At 40.3% G+C, this 21,826-nt stretch overlaps 1 protein-coding gene across 1 annotated transcript in view; it reads right to left on the reverse strand.

The window, feature by feature from the left end:
• Window positions 1-21,826, reverse strand: part of LOC121443080 (E3 ubiquitin-protein ligase Midline-1-like) — a 318,467-nt gene that overhangs the window by 108,491 nt on the left and 188,150 nt on the right. Inside the window, exon 2 of the mRNA XM_041644764.1 lies at window positions 11,753-12,468. Within this exon, the coding sequence (XP_041500698.1) occupies window positions 11,753-12,412 (660 nt within the window). The 5' untranslated portion in view covers window positions 12,413-12,468. The remainder of the gene's footprint in view (window positions 1-11,752; window positions 12,469-21,826) is intronic.

The raw sequence follows: 21,826 nt of genomic DNA on the forward strand, positions 1-21,826 counted from the left end.
TTCCCATTCTGTCCATTTCTGTGTATCTTATAAATATTTCAAGACCTTATTTTCACCACATGGGAATATTTAAAAATATATTCATGTTGTAGGCTATGAAAATGTTACTATGAGCCGGGCGGTGGTGGCGCACGCCTTTAATCCCAGCACTGGGGAGGCAGAGGCAGGCGGATCTCTGTGAGTTCGAGGCCAGCCTGGTCTACAAGAGCTAGTTCCAGGGCAAAAACCAAAAGCTACAGAGAAACCCTGTCTCAAAAATCAAAAAAAAAAAAAAGAAAAAAAAGGAAATGTTACTATGAAATAAGCACAAACAAAAACTGCTTTTGATGGAGATGTTTGGAACTGTAAAGACACCCCCCCCACACACACACATAACCAAAACACTTTAGAAAATACATAACTCACTTTTTTTTTTGTTTTTCGAGACAGGGTTTCTCTGTGGTTTTGGAGCCTGTCCTGGAACTAGCTCTTGTAGACCAGGCTGGTCTCGAACTCACAGAGATCCGCCTGCCTCTGCCTCCCGAGTGCTGGGATTAAAGGCGTGCGCCACCACGGCCCACTTTTTAAAATACCATGTGGTGAATCATCATACAACCTGTATATATTTCAAATTAAAATCTAAGCTAAAATACTTGTGAACTGCTTGGTAAAGCTGTATAGGATTACAAAAAGGATGTAGTATGTGATTAAAGGTTAAATTTGAATGGTGGATAGCAGGAGTTTTATAGGTATCTAGTAAACTTGACATTGTTTAAAGTCTAATACAACACCTGGAAGTGGTAATGTGGAGATTTTCTTTTCTGGGAAGAATTTCTCCATCTCTCAAACTGGTATCTGTGTCCTTGCTTTGGACAAAACATGACTTCCTCCACCAGCAATAGAAAACATATTTGGCTGTTAGAATTCCCTACTAGTCTGTTAGCTCCATGAAGATGGTGACTATTTCAGTACATATTATCTCCAGTTAGTAAACGGAATTAACTTATTACCTCTCAAAAGGTATATAGTCTTGTATGTTATCAATAACATAGCTTCAAAAGTCTTAAAACAAGAAAAATGACACCGTATGAAAAGATCTTAGAGTTCACTCTTTTTAGTGGAAAGTTTAAATGCAGACAAGACCAATTGATGAGACTATAGGAAATTTAAGATACAATAAACAAAAATTCTAATGCTTAATAAGCAATGTTGTGTACATAAATAAGACCTTATACATTTAAATGAAAAAATTTTTATATGCATATGTTTGGAACTTCAATGACCCAAAAAGATCTAGTAATTACTTCTATTAATCCACCAAATATTCAAGATGTCATTAAAATATTTAAGGTAATAGGAGGAATAGTTAAGAAAAAACACTTAGGGTAATAGAATAGTTAAACAATTAAGATTCTAAGAACATAGATAATACTGTTATAGTTGTTGCTATTCATTGTCTGCCATAAAGGGAATACTGGAAACATCAATGTAGCTACATATAATTCAAAATTATGAAGAATCTAATATTAACACAAGCAATGCATATATGCATACAGATACACAATGTGTGTCTATATCACACACACACACACACACACACACACACACACACACACACACACTGGCCTAGCTCTTGCATCATACTAATTAGGATTTGGGGTGGTACTGGCATTTGAGTCCAGAGCATCTCACATTTTAGGCAAGCTCTCTCCCACTGAACAGTAGCTCCAGTCCTTTCTTTTACTTTTTATTTTAAAAGAGGGTGTCACACATTATGTTGTCCCAGCTGGCCCTGAACTCTTACTATCTTCCTGCCTCAGCCTCTAAATAACTAGGATTATAGACCTATGCAACCAGGCCCAGTCCTATTTCTATTTTTATAGTAGAAACACAATAAAGAAATTCTATGAAAAAAAAGAAAAGAATCTCTAGCTCAGTATCTTCTCATGTCATTATTGTCAATTATTTTCAATACTATAGAACCTCATCTAGGTATGATAGTATACACTTATATTGCTGAGGCAAGAAAACGACTGAAAATTCAAGGCCAACCTGGGTTATATAATGAGTATCATACAAGTCAAGGCAATATAGTGAGAGTTTATCTCAATAAAATAAAATAAACCTAGGAGCAAAATCTCCTACCTCTGCTTCCGTATGTAAAGGGCTACATAAAGAAATCTGAGTTTTAACTGCAACTGTTGGAGGAATAATTTGAAAATCTCAGTGGGTTGGTTTGTTGAAAGCTATTTTGCATGAAGAAACTCCGACAGTCAGCCTTTAAAGAAAGCATAGCTAAAACAGTTTTGAACTTCAGTTTTAGCTCGTTTCAAGGGAGGAGTGAAAGACAATGAAAGGTCAATTTTTCTATGTTGGCAAATTTTATAGGTATAACTCGAGTAAAGAAACAAGAGGCCCAATATGGTATGCGAGCATAGTATAAGAGGAATTATTACATTGTACTTTCTTGGAAATTCTAGAGTGTATTATTAAACTCTCTTATATGTCAGTCATGTGGTTCACAGGTCGAGTCTTTAACCAGAGGTTGTAGGACTGGAGGGTTTCTTAAAATTCAATTAAAATGATGTTTTAAAATGGCCATATATAAAGCCTTTTCTGGCCTGGAGGTCACTATGAAAACCAAGCAGGCCTTGAACTCATAGATATCCACCTGCCTCCATGCCTCTGCCTCCTGAATACTGGACTTAAAGGCATGCACAACCATGCCCAGTCATATTTTATTTTTTTTACAGAATCATACATAATTCACACTGAAATTTGATGTAATTAAAAAATGCTCCCCCAAATGTGCATTTTAAAGGAAACTATTATTCTTCATAATCATATCAGTACAAATATATATCAATATGAAATCCCACAAAGCACCAATTTACCTTTTCAGATCACTGTGATAACTAATAAAAACACACAATTCCTTGGTTTGGGTCTGTTTATTATGCTATTCTTTAAAAAAAAATCAGCATTAGTATTATACTAGGTTTGCAACAACACAAGAAAGTACATGTGGCCTTTTGTCCCCGGATCATCGGGCTACCAGGCGGCCCTGTTTAGGTACTGAGGAGTTCCATCTGGACAGGTGGCCCTGTTTAGGTACTGAGGAGTTCCATCTGGACAGGCGACCCACCCAGAGCGGATCTCGCCCCGCCTGCCAGGTTTTTTCCTTTTGTCCCCGGATCATCAGGCTACCAGGCGGCCCTGTTTAGGTCCTTTTCTCAGGAACAATTTTCTGCTCCTACACTAAGGTGTCCCACCCAGAGCAGTGAGTGCCTGCCTACCGGGCAGGCCTCAAGGACCCCCGAAAGGGAGCCCGGGCTCCTTCAACTTGTGCTCCAGGGGTCCCTGTGCACTCCTGGATCTCGTCCCGCCGGCCCGGTTTTTTCCTTTTGTCCTCGATCATCGGGCTACCAGGTGGCCCTGTTTAGGTACTGAGGAGTTCCATCTGGACAGGCGTCCATGGTTTGGTGCTGAGGAGTTCCATCTGGACGGGAACGGTTCCTGCTTCTACACTGAGGGGATACACTCAGATAGTCAGTCACAGCAAAGACTGGACCAAGACACCAGGCCTCTCCTGGCCCCTTTGAAGGAAGAGATGGGAAGGCGCCAAGGCAAGAATTTTTCCAACAACCTGAAAGGCAACATGACATCACCAGAATCCAGAGATCCCGAAATAAGAAGAATTGTACACCCTACTCTAGAAGAATTAGAAGAAATCGACTCAAAAGTGAATTATATGAAAATAATAGAAGACCTTAAACAGGAGGTGAAAAACTGCCATAAACAATTAGAATTAGAGATCACGAACAAAAAGGTAGAGGAAATGAATAAAGTGCTCAAAGATACCCAAGAAAACCAAGAGAAACAAGAAAAAGCAATCAAACAGGTAAGGGAAGTGGTTCAAGACATGAAGAATGAAATGGAAGTAATGAAGAAAACACAAACCGAGGGAAGAAGGATGGAGATGGAAAATCTGGGTAAACGAACAGGAAATACCACAAGTACTACCAACAGATTACAAGAGGTAAAAGAAAGAATTTCAGACACTGAAGATACCATAGAGAAAATAAACACACTGATCAAAGAAAACAGCAAAGCCAACAAATTCTCCTCACAAAACATTCAGCAAATCTGGGACACAATAAAAAGACCAAACCTAAGAATAATTGGGATAGAAGAAGGAGAAGAAGTACAGCTCAACGGTCCTGTTGAATATATATTTAATAAAATGATAGAAGAAAACTTTCCCAACCTAAAGAAGGATATTCCTTTGAAGGTTCAAGAAGCATACAGAACACCAAATAGACTGGACCAGAAAAAAAAAAATCTCCTCGCCATATAATAATCAAAACACAAAACATACAGAATAAAGAAAGAATATTAAGAGCTGCAAAGGAAAAAGGCCAAGTCACTTATAAAGGTAAACCTATCACACTTACACCTGATATCTCTATGGAAACAATGAAAGCCAGAAGGTCCTGGATAGATGTACTGCAGAAACTAAGAGACCATGGATGCAAGCCCAGACTACTATACCCAGCCAAGCTTTTATTCACTATAAATGGAGAAAACAAAATTTTCCAGGATAAAAACAAATTTAAACAATACGTAGCCACAAATCCAGCCTTACGGAAAGTAATAGAAGGAAAATCACAAACCAAGGAGTCTAACAATAACCACAATAACTCAAATATCTAGAGACCCTTCACCAGCACAACTCAAAGAAAGGAAACACACAAACTCTACTACTAAAAAAGTGACCGGAATTAACAACCACTGGTCATTAATATCACTTAATGTCAATGGGCTCAACTCACCTATAAAAAGGCACAGGCTAAGAGATTGGATACGAAAACAGGATCCAACATTCTGCTGTTTACAAGAAACACACCTCAACCACAAAGACAGGCACCTACTCAGAGTAAAGGGATGGGAAAAGGTTTATCAAGCAAATGGACCTAAGAAACAAGCAGGTTTGGCCATACTAATTTATAACAAAGTTGACTTCAAACTCAAATCAATCAGAAGAGATGGAGAGGGGCATTTTATACTCATAACAGGAACAGTTCATCAGGATGAAGTCTCAATCCTGAATATCTATGCCCCTAATATAAAAGCACCCACGTACGTAAAAGAAACATTACTAAAACGCAAGGCTTCCATCAAACCTCACACACTAATAGTAGGAGACCTCAACACTCCTCTCTCACCAATGGACAGGTAAATCAGACAGAAACCTAACAGAGAAATAAGAGAATCAATGGAGGTAATGAATCAAATGGACTTAAAAGACATCTATAGAACATTCTAACCAAATAGGAAAGAATATACCTTCTTCTCTGCAGCTCATGAAACCTTCTCGAAATTTGACCACATACTGGGTAACAAAGCAAACTTCCACAGTTACAAAAAAATATTCATAACCTCCTGTGTCTTCTCAGATCACCATGGATTAAAGTTAGAATTCAACAACAATGCTACCCCCAGAAAGCCTACAAACTCATGGAAACTGAACAGTCAACTACTGAACAACACCTGGATCAAGGAAGAAATAAAGAAAGAAATTAAAGTCTTCCTCAAATTCAATGAAAATAAAGAAACAACTTACTCAAACTTATGGGACACTATGAAAGCAGTCCTGAGAGGAAAGTTCATAACACTAAGTGCCCACTTAAAGAAAACAGAGAAAGCACATATTGGAGACTTAAGAGCCCACCTGAAAGCTCTAGAAAAAACAGAAGCAGACTCACCTAGGAGGAGTAGAAGACTGGAAATAATCAAACTGAGGGCTGAAATCAACAAAATAGAAACACAGAAAACAATCCAAAGAATCAATGAAACAAAAACCTGGTTCCTAGAGAAAATTAACAAGATTGATAAACGCCTATCCAAACTAATCAAACAGCAGAGAGAGAATATATAAATTAATAGGATCAGAAATGAAAAGGGGGACATAACCACAGACACAGAGGAAATTCAGAGAATCGTTAGATCTTACTACAAAAGCCTGTATGCCACAAAACTGGAAAATGTAAAAGAAATGGACACTTTTTTACATAAATACCATATACCAAAGTTAAACCAGGACCAGGTGAACAACCTAAATAGACCTGTTAGTTGTGAAGAATTAGAAGCTGTTATCAAAAACCTCCCTACCAAAAAAAGCCCAGGACCAGATGGTTTCAATGCGGAATTCTACCAGAACTTCCAAGAAGACCTAATACCTATACTCCTTAATGTATTTCACAATATAGAAACAGAAGAGTTATTGCCAAATTCCTTTTATGAAGCTACAGTCACTCTGATACCAAAACTGCACAAAGGCTCAACCAATAAAGAGAATTACAGGCCAATCTCACTCATGAACATCGATACAAAAATTCTCAACAAAATACTGGCAAACCATATCCAAGAACACATTAGAAAAATTATCCATTATGATCAAGTAGGCTTCATACCAGAGATGCAGGCCTGGTTCAACATACGAAAATCTATCAATGTAATCCATCATATAAATAAACTGAAAGAAAAAAACCATATGATCATTTCATTAGATGCTGAAAAAGCATTTGACAAAATTCAACATCCCTTTATGATAAAAGTATTGGAGAGATTAGGGATACAGGAGTCATACCTTAATATAATAAAAGCTATATACAGCAAGTCGACAGCTAACATCAAATTAAACGGAGAGAAACTCAAAGCCATCCCACTGAACTCAGGAACACGACAAGGCTGTCCACTCTCACCATACCTCTTCAATATAGTGCTTGAAGTTCTAGCAATAGCAATAAGACAACATAATGGGATCAAGGGGATTCGAATTGGAAAGGAAGAAGTTAAAATTTCGTTATTTGCAGATAATATGATAGTCTACATAAGCGACCCCCAAAACTCCACCAGATAACTTTTACAGCTGATAAACAGCTGTAGTAATGTGGCAGGATACAAGATCAACTCCAAAAAATCAGTCGCCCTCTTATACACAAAGGATATGGAAGCACAGAGGGAAATCAGAGAAGCTTCACCATTCACGATAGCCACAAACAGCATAAAATATCTTGGGGTAACTCTAACCAAGGAAGTAAAAGATCTATTTGACAAGAACTTTAAGGCATTGAAGAAAGAAATTGAAGAGGATAGCAGAAAATGGAAGGACCTCCCCTGCTCTTGGATTGGGAGGATCAACATAGTAAAAATGGCAATTCTACCAAAGGCAATTTATAGATTCAATGCAATCCCCATCAAGGTCCTATCAAAATTCTTCACAAATCTTGGGAGGACAATAATCAACTTTATATGGAAAAAACAAAAAAACCAGGATAGCCAAAACTGTCCTATACAATAAAGGATCTTCTGGAGGCATTACCATCCCTGACTTCAAACTCTATTACAGAGCTAAAGTAATGAAAACAGTGTGGTACTGGCATAAAAACAGAGAAGTCGACCAATGGAATCGTATAGAAGACCCGGATTTTAACCCACAAACCTATGAACACCTCATTTTTGATAAAGGAGCCAAAATTATACAATGGAAGAAAGAAAGCATCTTCAACAAATGGTGCTGGCACAACTGGATGTCAACCTGTAGAAGAATGAAAATAGACCAATATTTATCACCATGCACAAAACTCAAGTCCAAATGGATTAAAGACCTCAATATCAGTCCGAACACACTAAACCTGATAGAAGAGAAAGTGGGAAGTACTCTACAACAGATGGGCACAGGAGATTGCTTCCTAGGTATAACCCCAGCAGCACAGACATTAAGGGCAACATTGAATAAATGGGACCTACTAAAACTGAGAAGCTTCTGTAAAGCAAAGGACACTGTCACTAAGACAAAAAGACAACCTACTGACTGGGAGAAGATCTTCACCAACCCTGCAACAGACAAAGGTCTGATCTCCAAAATATATAGAGAACTCAAGAAACTAGACTGTAAAATGCTAATTAACCCAATTAAAAAATGGGGCACTGAACTGAACAGAGAATTCTCAACAGAAGAAGTTCAAATGGCTAAAAGACACTTAAGGTCATGTTCAACCTCCTTAGCAATCAGGGAAATGCAAATCAAAACAACTTTGAGATATCATCTTACACCTGTCAGAATGGCTAAAATCAAAAACACCAATGATAGCCTTTGCTGGAGAGGCTGTGGAGGAAGGGGTACACTTATCCATTGCTGGTGGGAATGCAATCTTGTGCAACCACGTTGGAAATCAGTGTTTTGGTTTCTCAGGAAATTCGGGATCAACCTACCCCTGGACCCAGCAATACCACTCTTGGGAATATATCCAAGAGATGCCCGATCATATGACAAAAGCATTTGTTCAACTATGTTCATAGCAGTATTATTTGTAATAGCCAGATCCTGGAAACCACCTAGATGTCCTTCAATGGAAGAATGGATGAAGAAAGTGTGGAATATATACACATTAGAGTACTATGCGGCGGTAGAAAACAATGACTTCTCGAATTTTGCATGCAAGTGGATGGAAATAGAAAACACTATCCTGAGTGAGGTAACCCAGACCCAAAAAGATGAACACGGGATGTACTCACTCATATTTGGTTTCTAGCCATAAATAAGGGTCACGGAGTCTACAATTGGTGAACTTAAAGAAGCTAAATAAGAAGGTGAACCCAAGGAAAAACATATAGTTATTCTCTTGCCTATGGGAAGTAGACAAAATTGCCGGGGAGAAAATTGGGATCTTGGGGGTGGGGTGGGATGGGCGTAAGGGGAGATGGGGAGAGAAAAGGGAGAAGGGGAGGATGGGAGGAACTTGGGAAAACAAGATGATTGGATAAAGGAAGGCTGGATAGGGGAGCAAGGAAGCACAATTCTTAGTTAAGGGAGCCACGTTAGGGCTGGCAAGAGACTGGAACCTAGAGTGGCTCTCAGGAGCCCAAGGCGATGTCCCCAGTTAGTTCCTTGGGCAGATGAGGATAGGGAACCTGAAACAACCCTATCCTATAGCAATACTGACGAATATCTTGCATATCACCATAGAATCTTCATCTGGTGATGGATGGAGATAGAGACAGAGACCCACACTGGAGCACTGGACTGAGCTCCCAAGGTCCCAATGAGGAGCAGAAGGAGGGAGAACATGAGCAAAGAAGTCAGGACCACGAGGGGTTCACCCACCCACTGAGACAGTGGGGCTGACCTATTGGGAGCTCACCAAGGCCAGCTGGACTATGACTGAAAAAGCATGGGATAAAACCGGACTCTCTGAACATGGCGAACAATGACGGCTGATGAGAAGCCAAGGACAATGGCACGGGGTTTTGATCCTACTTCATGTTCTGGCTTTGTGGGAGCCTGGCCAAGTTGGATGTTCACCTTCCTAGACATGGACGGAGGGGGGAGGACCTTGGACTTTCCACAGGGCAGGGAACCCTGACTGTTCTTTGGACTGGAGAGGGAGGGGGAGAGGAGTGGGGGGAGGGGGAGAAGGGTGGGAGGAGTGGGAGGGGAATGGGAGGAGGGGGAAACATTTTTTTCCTTTTCTCAATAAAAAAAAAAAGAAAGTACATGTGTTCATCAATTTGTGGTGACTTAAATCTCCTCACCTCGCAAATGTCCTATGTGCTTATGATATTTTATTCTAACATGAATGGCATGTTTCTGAACAAACATGCTCTGTTGCTATGTTTTCCACCCAAACGCTTAAATGCACATTTCATGGAATAACTGTAAATAATTGTTCATGAATATATTTTGCTGCACATGTGTTCCCGTGCACGGGATGTTGTTTATATGCCTATATTTCTGAAATTAGAAAACAAAATATGCAACCTGGTTAATTGTCAGACCCTCCCCGTGGCAATATCAATGACTGTTAATTCTTTGGCTTGATTAGACACATGAACCGGACTGAAGATTGATACTTTCAACACAGAAAGGGCTATTGCGATATCTCCTCCTAAATTTGAAGCTGTTACATAAATAATAACTGTGCTGTGACAGCACACAGAAAATGAGCAGAACCTGATTATCAAATGTAAATAGCAAGCCTGGGAGCTGTTGAATACGCAACCTCATTATGACGATATTATTCAAACAAACAATCCTTAATCCAATAAAAAGAACATTTTCATGGTAAGGATCACGAAAGAAAGAAAGATCAAAGGTCTCTATTCAGTCATCCCAAAGTTCTTTACCTCCCAAGGACAAGAAAGGTTCAAAGGAGATCACCTTGGATTTTATATACTGACAACCATCTGGAATTTTGAAAGACTGTCTTAGTCGTAATTTCATGCACATTCCTATCCCTGTTATCCACTTTAATGATACTTTTCTCTGTTACCGCTCTACAGTGCAGTGGAATGTAATGGTGTCTATCTTCTCTTGCCTGTGATACCTAAATTCTTGTGGCAAGCATCTTCTATGAGATGAAAAGACGGATCACCTACCACCCCTCACTCCTTGGACATTTGAAGGGAGGCAAGCTGTGCAGGTACTGCGTTTGTTTCCCCGCTGACACTTAGAAGCAGAGATTCACTTTAGCCTGTAGACTTGCCTCAGTGTGTCAAGAAATCACAAGGTGGAATCCCAGATGTGGTTTCTTAATCCTCATAGTCGCAAAAGCAACCATGTAACCCAAGTAAATACAAGTGCTCATTAGTATGAGGAGAAGGGAAAGGAACCATTTGTTAAAGGTGATGATATTCTCTGAGCAATAATACTCTCTGCACCATCTGATTCATTTTGTTTACTCAACAAGTTGCTATGTTTTTCCTGAAAGGAAGGACTTCAGTATATATTTACTTAGCGCTTTTAAATTATACTTCCTTTCCTTTTAATTAGTGTCTTGTGATCTAAAATTAGCTGATGAATATAATACCTCACTCAAACTCTCTCAGCTTAGTTTGCAGTAATTAGGCCCACCGTCAACTGAAGTTGAACAGACAACAGGGGATGATTTTGTTTTTATTTCTTCCCTGGTGATTTCTAACCTTATTTAGAGAGTGATTTTTTTTTGAAGTTACCATGTAACCATATTAATTACTATCCCCCAAGCTGGAGTTTGGATAATTTCCTACTAGAAGGAAGCAAAGTTCAGACAGTCTTGCCTGGAAAGTCACAAAATAAAAGAAGCTTATACTGTCAGGAACGCTCTCATGAAACATGAGACTGTTAGAACATGATAGTTCACCAGTAAGCCGAATATCATTTACAAAAGGAGGTCACATGTCCTCTAAAATCCCACATTCTCTGCAGACATTCTTCCTTCTAGTCTTTTGTTTGTGCAGTAACTAGACAAAGTTATAATGTGAGGAAATTACTTTTCCTGGATGAGCGAGGAAAACAAACATCCATAAATGCTCACCAGATCGATTTTTATCTTCCCTCCCCCCTTTCTCACTCCTTCCCCTCGCCCATCTTCCTCTCTCTCTCTCTCTCTCTCTCTCTCTCTCTCTCTCTCTCTCTCTCTCTCTCTCTCTGCTCTTTTAAAGAACTGCATACATTGAAAATGATCCAGAGAAACGGCAAGGGTTGAAAAGGATCCAGATATTTCGAATTTGCCCTCACCTTGACAACACTAAAATTACAAGCAGCAGTCAACTTTTACAAGACACCCTCATTGTGTAACATTTATAGGCTGCCAAAAACATGCTACAACTAATCAGATAACAAAGGTGAAGAGCAAACCTTCCCCCGCCATGTAGCTAGCAGTGAATACACTTTTTATTTCCAAGACATTTGATGGCAGAAAGGGTTTGGCTTAAGGCATATCGGACTAACCTTCAATTTGTCATAGCGCTCACTCAAAGCTGCCACCTGATGATCGCGGTGCCGCCCAACCAGTTTACACAAGGCACAGATTAACTGGTCATCGGTCACACAGTACATATTCACCTTCTCATCCTCGTGCTCCAGGCACATCAGCCCCCGGATGTGTGAGTCCGGGATTGGCTCAATCAGACGATGGCCCGTAAAGGGCTTCTTGTTCGGGTGAGTGGCTTTCAGGCACTCATCGCAGTAGGACACTTCACAAGTGACACAGGTCTTCACAGCATCTTGGGCAGGATCCTGGTCACAGAATTGGCAGAGAACCTTCTCAGCAGACGACATGGTGTTGCCGTCAAAGGCCCGTTCCCTGCGGGTCTCACTGGGAGAATTGGGCCCGCTCACAGAGGCTTTCTGAAACCTGTCAATGATGTTCTGGAGGGTGAAGTTGCGCTTGAGCCCGTCTAGACCTCGCTGGCTGAGCGTGATGACATGCCGGCAGGTGGGGCACTGGAAGGCGCTGATGGACTCCACAGGCTCGTTGGTGGCACAGTGAGAGACCAGGATGCGGTGGGCACAGTTGAAGCAGAGGCTATGTGTGCAGGGCAGCAGGAGAGGGTCCTCAAACAGCTCCAGACAAATAGGGCAGGTCAGCTCCGACTCCAGTGTTTCCATCTTCAGGCAAAACTCTCTGGGGTCATCAGCAAAATCCAAGGAAGCTGATCAGCTAGCTGGAAACAGAATGTAAGATTGGATTAAGCATGAGGGGTCAGCAGGGGGAGGGGGCTGTCAGCTTTGAATGCATCTCAGGATAATTCCAAACACAGGCCATGGAAGGGAAAAGATGCCTCTTTAACTGGGAGCAAATGATAAAACCAAACAAAACAACCCAGGAGCCTAGCATTTTCTCAAAGTTCTGATTGTTGAAAGTGAAGCTTTCTTTTTCTTTGCTACTATTTATTGTTTTCTTTTTAAATGGTTTTTCACAATTTTGGCTTTTAAAAGATCTAACTCCAACCTGAAAAGTAATTGAAACTATAACTTCTATAACTGGTATAAGATCAGAATAATTTTATGTCACAACCAAGTTTTACCTTTGGTTAAAATTAAAATAAAGAAACTACTGCTGATGAATGATAACCATTCACAACTTGGAATTTGTGAACTTGCATATTAATCTATATGCATTTTAAGAACTATCAGTTTGCAATAGCAGGTCAGGATTTTCAACTCTACAGATGTACTCACTATAGATATGAGCCTTAAGTATATATGAACTCAAATGTATGCACTACTGTAGAAATAATGTTTAAGTTCGGGGCATCATTTAAAAACATGTATTTGCACAAAGATGATCATAGTAGAGGCAATATTTTTGGCATATTCTCATTATTCTTCTATTGCTAATCCAGCAGTGGGATATGGGTGGCAGAGAAGAATAGAGAAAACTATCCAGGCATCATTTTGAAGGCTGTAATCCAATGACTAATATTATTAGATACATTTGATAAGTTTGAACAATGATAATTACAATTTAGAAAGCAATGTGGAAAGACTATTCAGAGACTGCTAAAGATTCCCTGTGCAGCCCCACTTGGTCTAAACTATCCTATCTCAGGCTTGTCACTGTTGCCAGCAACAGGCCTGGCTGGCAGGAGGTCTTGTCTCATATTCACAGTCCTGCTGGCCCAGGCATGACCTCTGCCAGCTTTGTTGCTCCCCTCCAGGCCACCTTCGGGTGGCCCAGCTGAATGCGCCCCGTCCCATAAATACCTCACTGCTTTTGTGAACTCCTACCTCCCTTCCCTTCAAAGAATCCCACACAAGCACCAGTTCATTAGGGTGAGGAGGCCTCATACTCATTAGCAGGCCTGGGAACGAAGCCCCTTTGAACCTTCTCCCTCTCAGGGCCATTAGTAGAGGGCCGCAGAATGCTGCCTGGCATATCAGCTGTAGCGCAATGCAGCAGGCTGTGGGAGAACGGGGCATTTTAACAGGTCAGGAGGTTCAAATCACTCACAAGGGTAGAAAGTTCTCAGTTGGGGAAGGCTTCACTTCCAAAGCTGTGTTTAGTGATTCTGACAGTTAGTCCTTTGTGTTCACACCTCTGCTTCTTTGCAAAATTCAAGGTTTCTAGAATCATCTGACCTTGTATAAACGAAGAGCGCACACTGCTTTGGTGAAACACCATCACCTCACTGCCAGTTGGGAGAAAATCAGTAAAGACAATAAAGTATGTCCTGGGCCTGTTAAACATTAGAAGAGCAAACTAGTAGCCGAGAAACAGTGACCAGTCACTCCCATTTACTACCTAATAAAGGAGTGGCTGCAATTTGCAATGCTGGCGCTTAATCATCTTCCAAAGGCTGCTCTTCCCCATCCCCACTCTGGCCCAGTCCATTGTTCTTGGAGATGCCGCTGAAGAAATAGAAAGGTTTTGCATATTAAGCAAGACTTTGATTAACTGTAGATAAAGAATTATCTCTGTGTCAAATTTTTGCTCCTTTACTATTAGAAGCATAAAAATCAAAAGGAAATTATAGGTCTGAAAAGAGCATAGGAAACTATGTTCCGTTCTGTGATAGTTGCTGTTAATGTTTACGTTGTTTACTTATTTAAATATATTCCTGTTTTACCTTCTTTTTTGAGACAGGGAGACCTTGCTAGATATTACAGGTTGGTCATAAACTTGAAATATGCTTGCCTCGTGAGTGTTAGGATCATCAGAACAAACCACTATCAGAGAAGCACGCCACCCACTGTGCACAGCCAATTATTTTCATTTAACTTTTATTTTCACATATTGATGTGGCATATGGTATAAATATAGCATATATATTTATATTATATTTATATAGTATTCCATACCATGCAGTATTATAAGCCAATACCTAAAATGAAAGTGTGAGAATCTTTCATGTAGGCCCATATTTCTATACGGTGTGGCAGCCAGGCTCTGAAGCCATAGGCCCCACCTGAGGTGGTCACATAGCCCTGCAGACAGGCTGTCACTGCCCTAACAAAGGGTCGGGGTGTTGTTGCTCCTTTCTGTGTAATTTGGAGGATGCCTGATAGAGATGCTAATTCAAACTTAGCTAGTTTACACAGCAGACAGGTAGTTGTGGCTGGGACTGAAAGCCATTCACCTGGTTACCTAGGAGACAGAATGCTAATGTATTTCCCCTAAGTTAAGTTTTGGTATAAAGACTGTTTGGAGGATAAATGAGAGGAAATTCTTCAGGATGTGAACTCAGGACTTCATGAGGGACCACTGAGAATCTCCCTGCCGATAAAGCCATGTGAGTTGTGTCTTTATTCCCACGGCACCATATCAGTTCAGAGAGAGATAGTTTATGTTGGAGTCTGGTCTAGAGAAATAATTTATGGTCTGGGCTAGCACCAGACCCCGACCCTTTAAAAAAAAAGGCAAAAAAAAAATCCCTTGAAAGTGGGAATGGATACATTGTCAACAGTTAAAGCGCCTGTCATACAACTTGAAGACTGGAGCTCAGTTTCCCAGAAACCACATAAACACTAGGTGGGCATGGAGGCCACCTGGGAATCCATTTCCCAGAGAAAACTGGTTAGACAGACTAGGCCTATAGAGCTCTGGCTTAATCATATGCTCGCACACATTAGCATGCCTACACACATGTGAATATACATACACACGCTGATGTACAGGGAACACAAGTTAAAAAAAACGAATTTTTTTAACTTATTAAAACTGAAAATTGCATGCCATATGATCAGAAGTAAAATGAGGATGTCAGAGAGATTGACATTCCCATGTTTCTTGTAACATTAGTCATAGTTGCCATGCTATGGGAACGACCTAAGTGTTTATAAATGGATGACTAGATAAAGAAATGCGGCACATACACACAGCGAAATAAGATTTGGTTACAAAGATGGAATTCTGTCATTTGTGGCAACATGTATGCAACCAGAGGACGTTTTGGCAAGTGAAACAAGTCGGACAGGGAAAGATAAATATTGCGTGATGACTGTGTTTTTCATGGAAGTGTCAGATTCCATCCCACAGAGGTAGCATGGCAATTCCCAGGGGTGATTCCACTGTGTATCCAATGGAGATGCTGACATTTTATTTATCTGGTCAAGAGAAGGCTACTGTATGCTACGTATTAAGCTGGTCCCAAAAGAGAGAACCTTGTGCTGTCGTTGCTCCACCTCTATTATCATCTAAGCCATCATCATCTAATACCTGGGCTATCACAAGACCTTTCTAAATGCTTTGATTGCTTCTTCTCACTCTTGTCCTTCTCCTTCTAGTCTAATCCCGGATCAGAAGCTAGAGAACCTGTTAAAACATGACAGATTCTGCCTTTCTTCTGTTCTTCCCTTCAGGGGCTTCCCATGTCAGTCAAAGGGAAATTCACCACAATAAAACCAGCACTAGAAAACAGACTCAGTGAGCTCATTTCCTCCCACGCTACTCCTTTTTTGTTCTGCTTGGGGCACATGGCTTCCTTGTCAATCCACAGATATGCCAAATGCATTCCATCTCTCACTCAGCATATACAGTCTTTGGAATCCACATGATTCTGGCCTCCACAGTCACCTTATCTGAACCCACATGAAACTAATTTCGCACCACTACCACCATAACTACTCACCCATTCTAGAAGTCCTTCTTGCTTTACCTCAGTCTGTTGTACTCCATATATCTATTGCTAACATATTCCATTACTTTGTTTACTGATGTTTCCCTTTAATATCCCTAGAACTGGACAGTGTTTTATAGGAGCAGAGATTTTTTTTTCTCTTTGGAGGCTGTGTCACAAGTAGCTAGAATAGTGTCCAAAGTACAATAAACTCAAACACTCATTGATTTCTTCAACTGTACTGGGCTGAAGCTGAATGAGTAAAATACAACTTTTTCCTTTAAGGGTCTGTCAAGCAGTAAAATAGAAGTCAGCAAGTTTTCTATATAAATGGCAGGGCAATAATTTTTTTGGGGGGGCATAGGGTATGTGTTGCAGAAAGAATCATAAAGACACATAAAAGAATGTGCATAGCTAGGCTCTGAGATAGCTGCATTTTGACAAACAGATAATGAGCCAGAGCTGACCTACAGGTCTTAGCTTTAGAGGAGAGAGGAGGACACAAATGGCCAGAAAACAAAGGAAAATCAGCAGCAGAGAGGCCTGACCAGAATGCCAGATGTGTGACAAGAACAGCAAAGATGGAGGAGCCAGACATGGACAAGCGAGTACATGTTCCCTTGTTAACAGGAAATTCTTTGCAATGGGATTTCACCCTGACATCAGTGGAAATGATGTGAGTTCAGTGCTCGGGGCAATTCATGTAGGAATGATTTAATAGCAGCTGCTCAGATCTGAATCTTTTCCTTTTACTGCCAGAGTACTCAGCATGGTGCTTTGGGCAAATGTCTCCACTGTAAATAGTTAACTGAATTAAGTTCTGAGAAAAGAGCTAGATGTGATAAGTGAAGTTCAGCCAAATTTCTAAGTCCCTGGTTCACATAATTGCAAAAGGGAAGGGGCACTTAGTTGATATCTACAATAAACTCTATTCTTCACTTTTATCCATAAGTTGCCACTTATCTTCTTCATTACTCAATAACATCTACATATGCCATTCCCCTCTACAAGAAATTAGCCGGTCCTATTTTCTACCATTTAAAAAATATCTAGAGAAATCAAAGCACTATTTATGTTTTATTAAAATATTAAAATCTTTATGTGCACTTGGTCCTGGGGTAGGCTCAGGCAATGTTTAGCCCTTGCCTTGGTGCCTCAACAATTCATTAAGGAAGGGAAAAAAAAATACCGGACAGTTAAGAGCACTTGCCGAGGACCTGGGTTCAATTCCCATAGCCTACATGGAAGCTCAAAGTACATGTAACTCCAGTTTCAGGGACTCTAATGCCCTCCTCCGACATCCACAAGCACTAGTCATGAATGTAGTCCACAGATATATATGTATGTGTGTGTGTAACACTCACATATATAAAATAAATCTAAAAATGAAAAGAATATGTTGTGTAAATAGCTAAATAGGAAATCCAAAACCAGAATAATCTACTCTGTTCAAAAGGAAAAAGGGACAGGAAGGTTTCCTCAGGGTAAAGGATGAGGCAGCTTTCAAAAGTTGAGTAAGGTTCATTCACAAGATAGTGGGGGTCAGGTAGGATTTGTGCAACAAAAATGTTATCTTTCTTTTGTTTTCTGCCTAACCTTCACAGTTCACTTTCCGTATTTTTTAGCTAGCGTCTTAGAATTTATTACAATAGAAGGAAATCACATACGCACAGTATTGTCAGGAAATTCTATAGCTCAACATTTTTATGAATGGACTGATTAGTCTTTATTCTGGAGGAGGAGGGGATAATCATGGGAAAACCCTTTGCGCCAAACTGGGAATAGCAGTAATTCAGCATCTTTGCTTGCCTGAATGTAGTTGGTCTACTAGAATAGGGCAGAATAGTAAGCAAAGGAGGAGCTGACCAGATAATCAAAAGAGTGTAGGACATTCACTATGCTGGATGTAAGCTGCCCGAGTGTCCCGGAGCATGAGTCCACAGATGTGCCCCACAATTCTAGCACTCATTCTAATCATGTCCAGAAGTAGGACAATCTTAGAATTAGGATAGTGACACATTTCAGTGAGACCTTGCATCCTTAGATGTCAGGCCTCTTCTCAGGAAACTCATTTACCAAAAAAAGCACTTCTCCACAATGAAAAGGAAGTAAATGAAGGCTTTGGTGGATAAAGATGTGGGTGGTTATCTGCCTCTTTCTTCTTCAGGTCTGGTCTTCTCCTTCTGAATATCATTACAATTGCAATTCTCCTACTCTGGTTGCTCTCTCTCTAACTGCTGCTGACTTCCTGTCCATAAAAGCCTCGAAGTGTTCTAAATGTGGGTCCTTCCTTCCAGGAGGTAAGCCAGTGTACTCACTCGTTTCATGGTTACTTTCCAATGAAAGTTATTTCTAGGCTTGAACCTCAAAGCACCATTTTTTCTGACATTTCCGTTAAGAGTTGACCAACCTCAGCTTCATGGTCTATGACTGCTTCAGACTCAGAATGCAACCCCCTTGGAAGTTACTGACTCCCTTCCCCAACTGGTCTTTTCTGGAGGTGTCTCCCAAAGTGTTTCAATTGTCATATTCAAAAGTGAGAAATCTGCCACATTTTCTATTCCTTTCTCTCTAGAGAAAGCAGAGTAATGGCCCCAAAGATGACTACAAGCTACATCTTGGGACCTGTGTGTAATGTAAGGAACAGAAGAAAAGAGAAATTAAACTGGAAGATATAATTAAGGCTTGTGAACAGTTGATTCTGCAATAAAGGAATTAACTAGAACCCATTCAAGAGACTCAAAAGAATCACAATACTTCTCAAAAGTGGAAAATGGTGGCTGGGTGGTGGTAGTGCATGCCTTTAATTCCAGCATTCAGGAGGTAGAGGCAAGAGGATTTCTGTGAGTTTAAGGTCAGCGTGGGCTACAAAGCAAGTGCCAAGACAGGCTCCAAAGCTACAAAGAGAAATCTTGTCTCGAAACATTAAAAAAAAAAAAATCAGAGCGATGTGATATGAAGAAGGCTAGAACTAACCATGGCTCCTTTGAACACAATGGACAAGGCCACAAACCAAGGAACACTTTTTGCCTCTGGAAGTTGGTGACGTAAGAATGAAAAGTGGATGATATCCCGCAGCGCCCAGAAAGAAGCAGAACTCTGGATACTTTGATAAATAGGCAATTTATGCTTGATGTTAGACTTCTAAAAGTATAAAATAATGGATTTGTGATGTTAAAAGCCCTTAGGTTTGTTACAATGTAACATAGCATCAGCACATAGCATCAGCAGAAACAAATACGTTCTTCCTCTCTAAAATTCAAATCATTGGGTAAGAAAGGTGTGCCAATTTGTCATAGCTCCCTGCTGATCCAGACACATTCTACTACATTTTTAGACCACTGCCTTCTCCTCCATAAAGAAAACTAACCCTCTTAATTTGATTTCCTTACTTAAATTCTATCTTATTTTTATTTGCTTGTATGCATTTGTCTATGTGTGGGTATATACACCTGAGTGCAAAAAGCCCTCAGAGGCCAGAAGAGGACACTGAAGTCTATGGAGCTGAAGTTATAGGCCTCTATAAGCTGCCTGAATGGGTGATGTGAACCAAACTTTGGTCCTCTAGAAGAGCCAGAAGTGATCGTAACTACTGTGCCGCCTCTCTAACTCCAAATACAACTTACTCCTGCTATTTCTTCCTTGAGTTTACTGCTTATAACCTGTTCCAAGAACTGCAGCTTTTTCATATCTTCTCTCTCCAGAGGATAAAACAGAGAAATTCCCGTGGTGCCCAACTATGACTCCTGTCTGGCATCTCATCTCCATTTTAAAAATCTTTACCAAGTTTCTCCAAACTATACCTTCAAGTTACACCTTTACTACCCCTCACTTCTTAAGTCACACGCCCAAGAAATGAGACCAATTACCACCATTTGCACTTGGCTTTTCTTTTTCTTTCTACATTAATAATTTTCCTTAAAGATCTTTTTTTTTGGGGGGGGTTTCATGTTAGTTTTTTTATCTCTGTTTTGGAGGAGGGGATGTTGGATGAGAATGGAACCTTCCAGAGGCCCAAAGAGTCCTGGTCACTATTGTATTTGGCAACTTCATATTAAACAAGGAAGAACTGTTTAAAAACACAGCTGTAAACAATGTGACATGTACTAGATGTTTAAACTTAACAGTTACGAAGTAACCCTTTAAGCTGAGAAACCTAAACTGGCATAATAACCCTATTCAACAAATCTCTAAATTATTTATTGAAAAATATTGTTTCCTCCTACACAAATGAGTAACAGAACCCGAAGTTAAATATGTGAATCATTCTATTATCTCAATATATTCTGAATCACTCAGGCATAATCCAGGTATGCATGAGTTTAGGCATATGAGGACACCACACACACACACACACACACACACACACACACACACACACACAAGCTTCCTATGAAGAAAGCATTCATAGTCTCAAATGCAGGCTTCTTCAGGATGTGTGACTTGAACGAAATGGCCACCACACCCTTACAGGGGATAAAACCTGAATGCAAGAGTTCACACCTCATAGAGTCAAGGAAAATGAATTAACAAAGGAATAAAAAGCTAGTGGAAGTGGGGAGGGCTGAAAGGATAACAGAATCTTGGTACAGGGTGATGGTTCAAGTGATCTAGTGACCTGAGCAGAAAAAATCACTTCCTTGCTTCCTGTAGCTTCCAGGTTTCTTCATACTAAGGCATTTTTTATATTGAAGAAAGCATTCATTCCAGGAGAACTTTCCTGGGGTGGGGTATTGTCTTTGTTTATGGCATAGCCTACAGGAGAAAACAAAGGGAAGGAGAAAATTTCCAAAGCAAGAGGCATGGCACAGGGACCTCAGCTGCAGGGCTTGTCTTTAGAAAAGAGGTTTGGGGAAACCCAGGATAGGTACTCTTAAGGAACAACCCATGGGCTTCTGCCTATTGGACTCATCTTTTTTTTTTCTAACTCTCCTAGGAAGTCAATGCAGACAAAACATATAAGCTGCAAGTTTATGTTGTTAAATCCCTTGCTGTCATCTTGTTCTGTGTTAGAATTTCACAATGGTAGTCTGGGAAGCCTCCCAGGAACGCTATTTTCATACAGTTAGCATATGCTTGACCTTGAAGAAACATCTAGTATCCCATTAAGACAGCATTCATTGCAAGCTTTAATTCATGATCAAACTCAGCAGGCAAACATTCTTGTTGAGACATCCAGACCATGCAACTTTCACTTTCATACTCAAAAGTTGAACTGCAAGTGCTGGGAAGATGGCTTAGCGTGTAAAGGAAGGCAGGCACCCACTGCCAAACTTGAAGACTTGGCTCTGATCTACAGAACCTGCATGCTGAAATAGAGAACTGACTCTCACAAGTTGTTCTCTGACCTCCATGGACATGCCAGAGCATGCAGGTGTGCACTTGTACACACACACACACACACACACACACACACACACACACCACAAGCAAGCTTGTGCAAATGCACAAATAAACAGATGTC

This window comes from Microtus oregoni, unplaced genomic scaffold (assembly GCF_018167655.1).
Source record: "Microtus oregoni isolate MIOR12 unplaced genomic scaffold, Mior012 000099F_ref0000060, whole genome shotgun sequence".
Classification (NCBI taxonomy): domain Eukaryota; kingdom Metazoa; phylum Chordata; class Mammalia; order Rodentia; family Cricetidae; genus Microtus; species Microtus oregoni.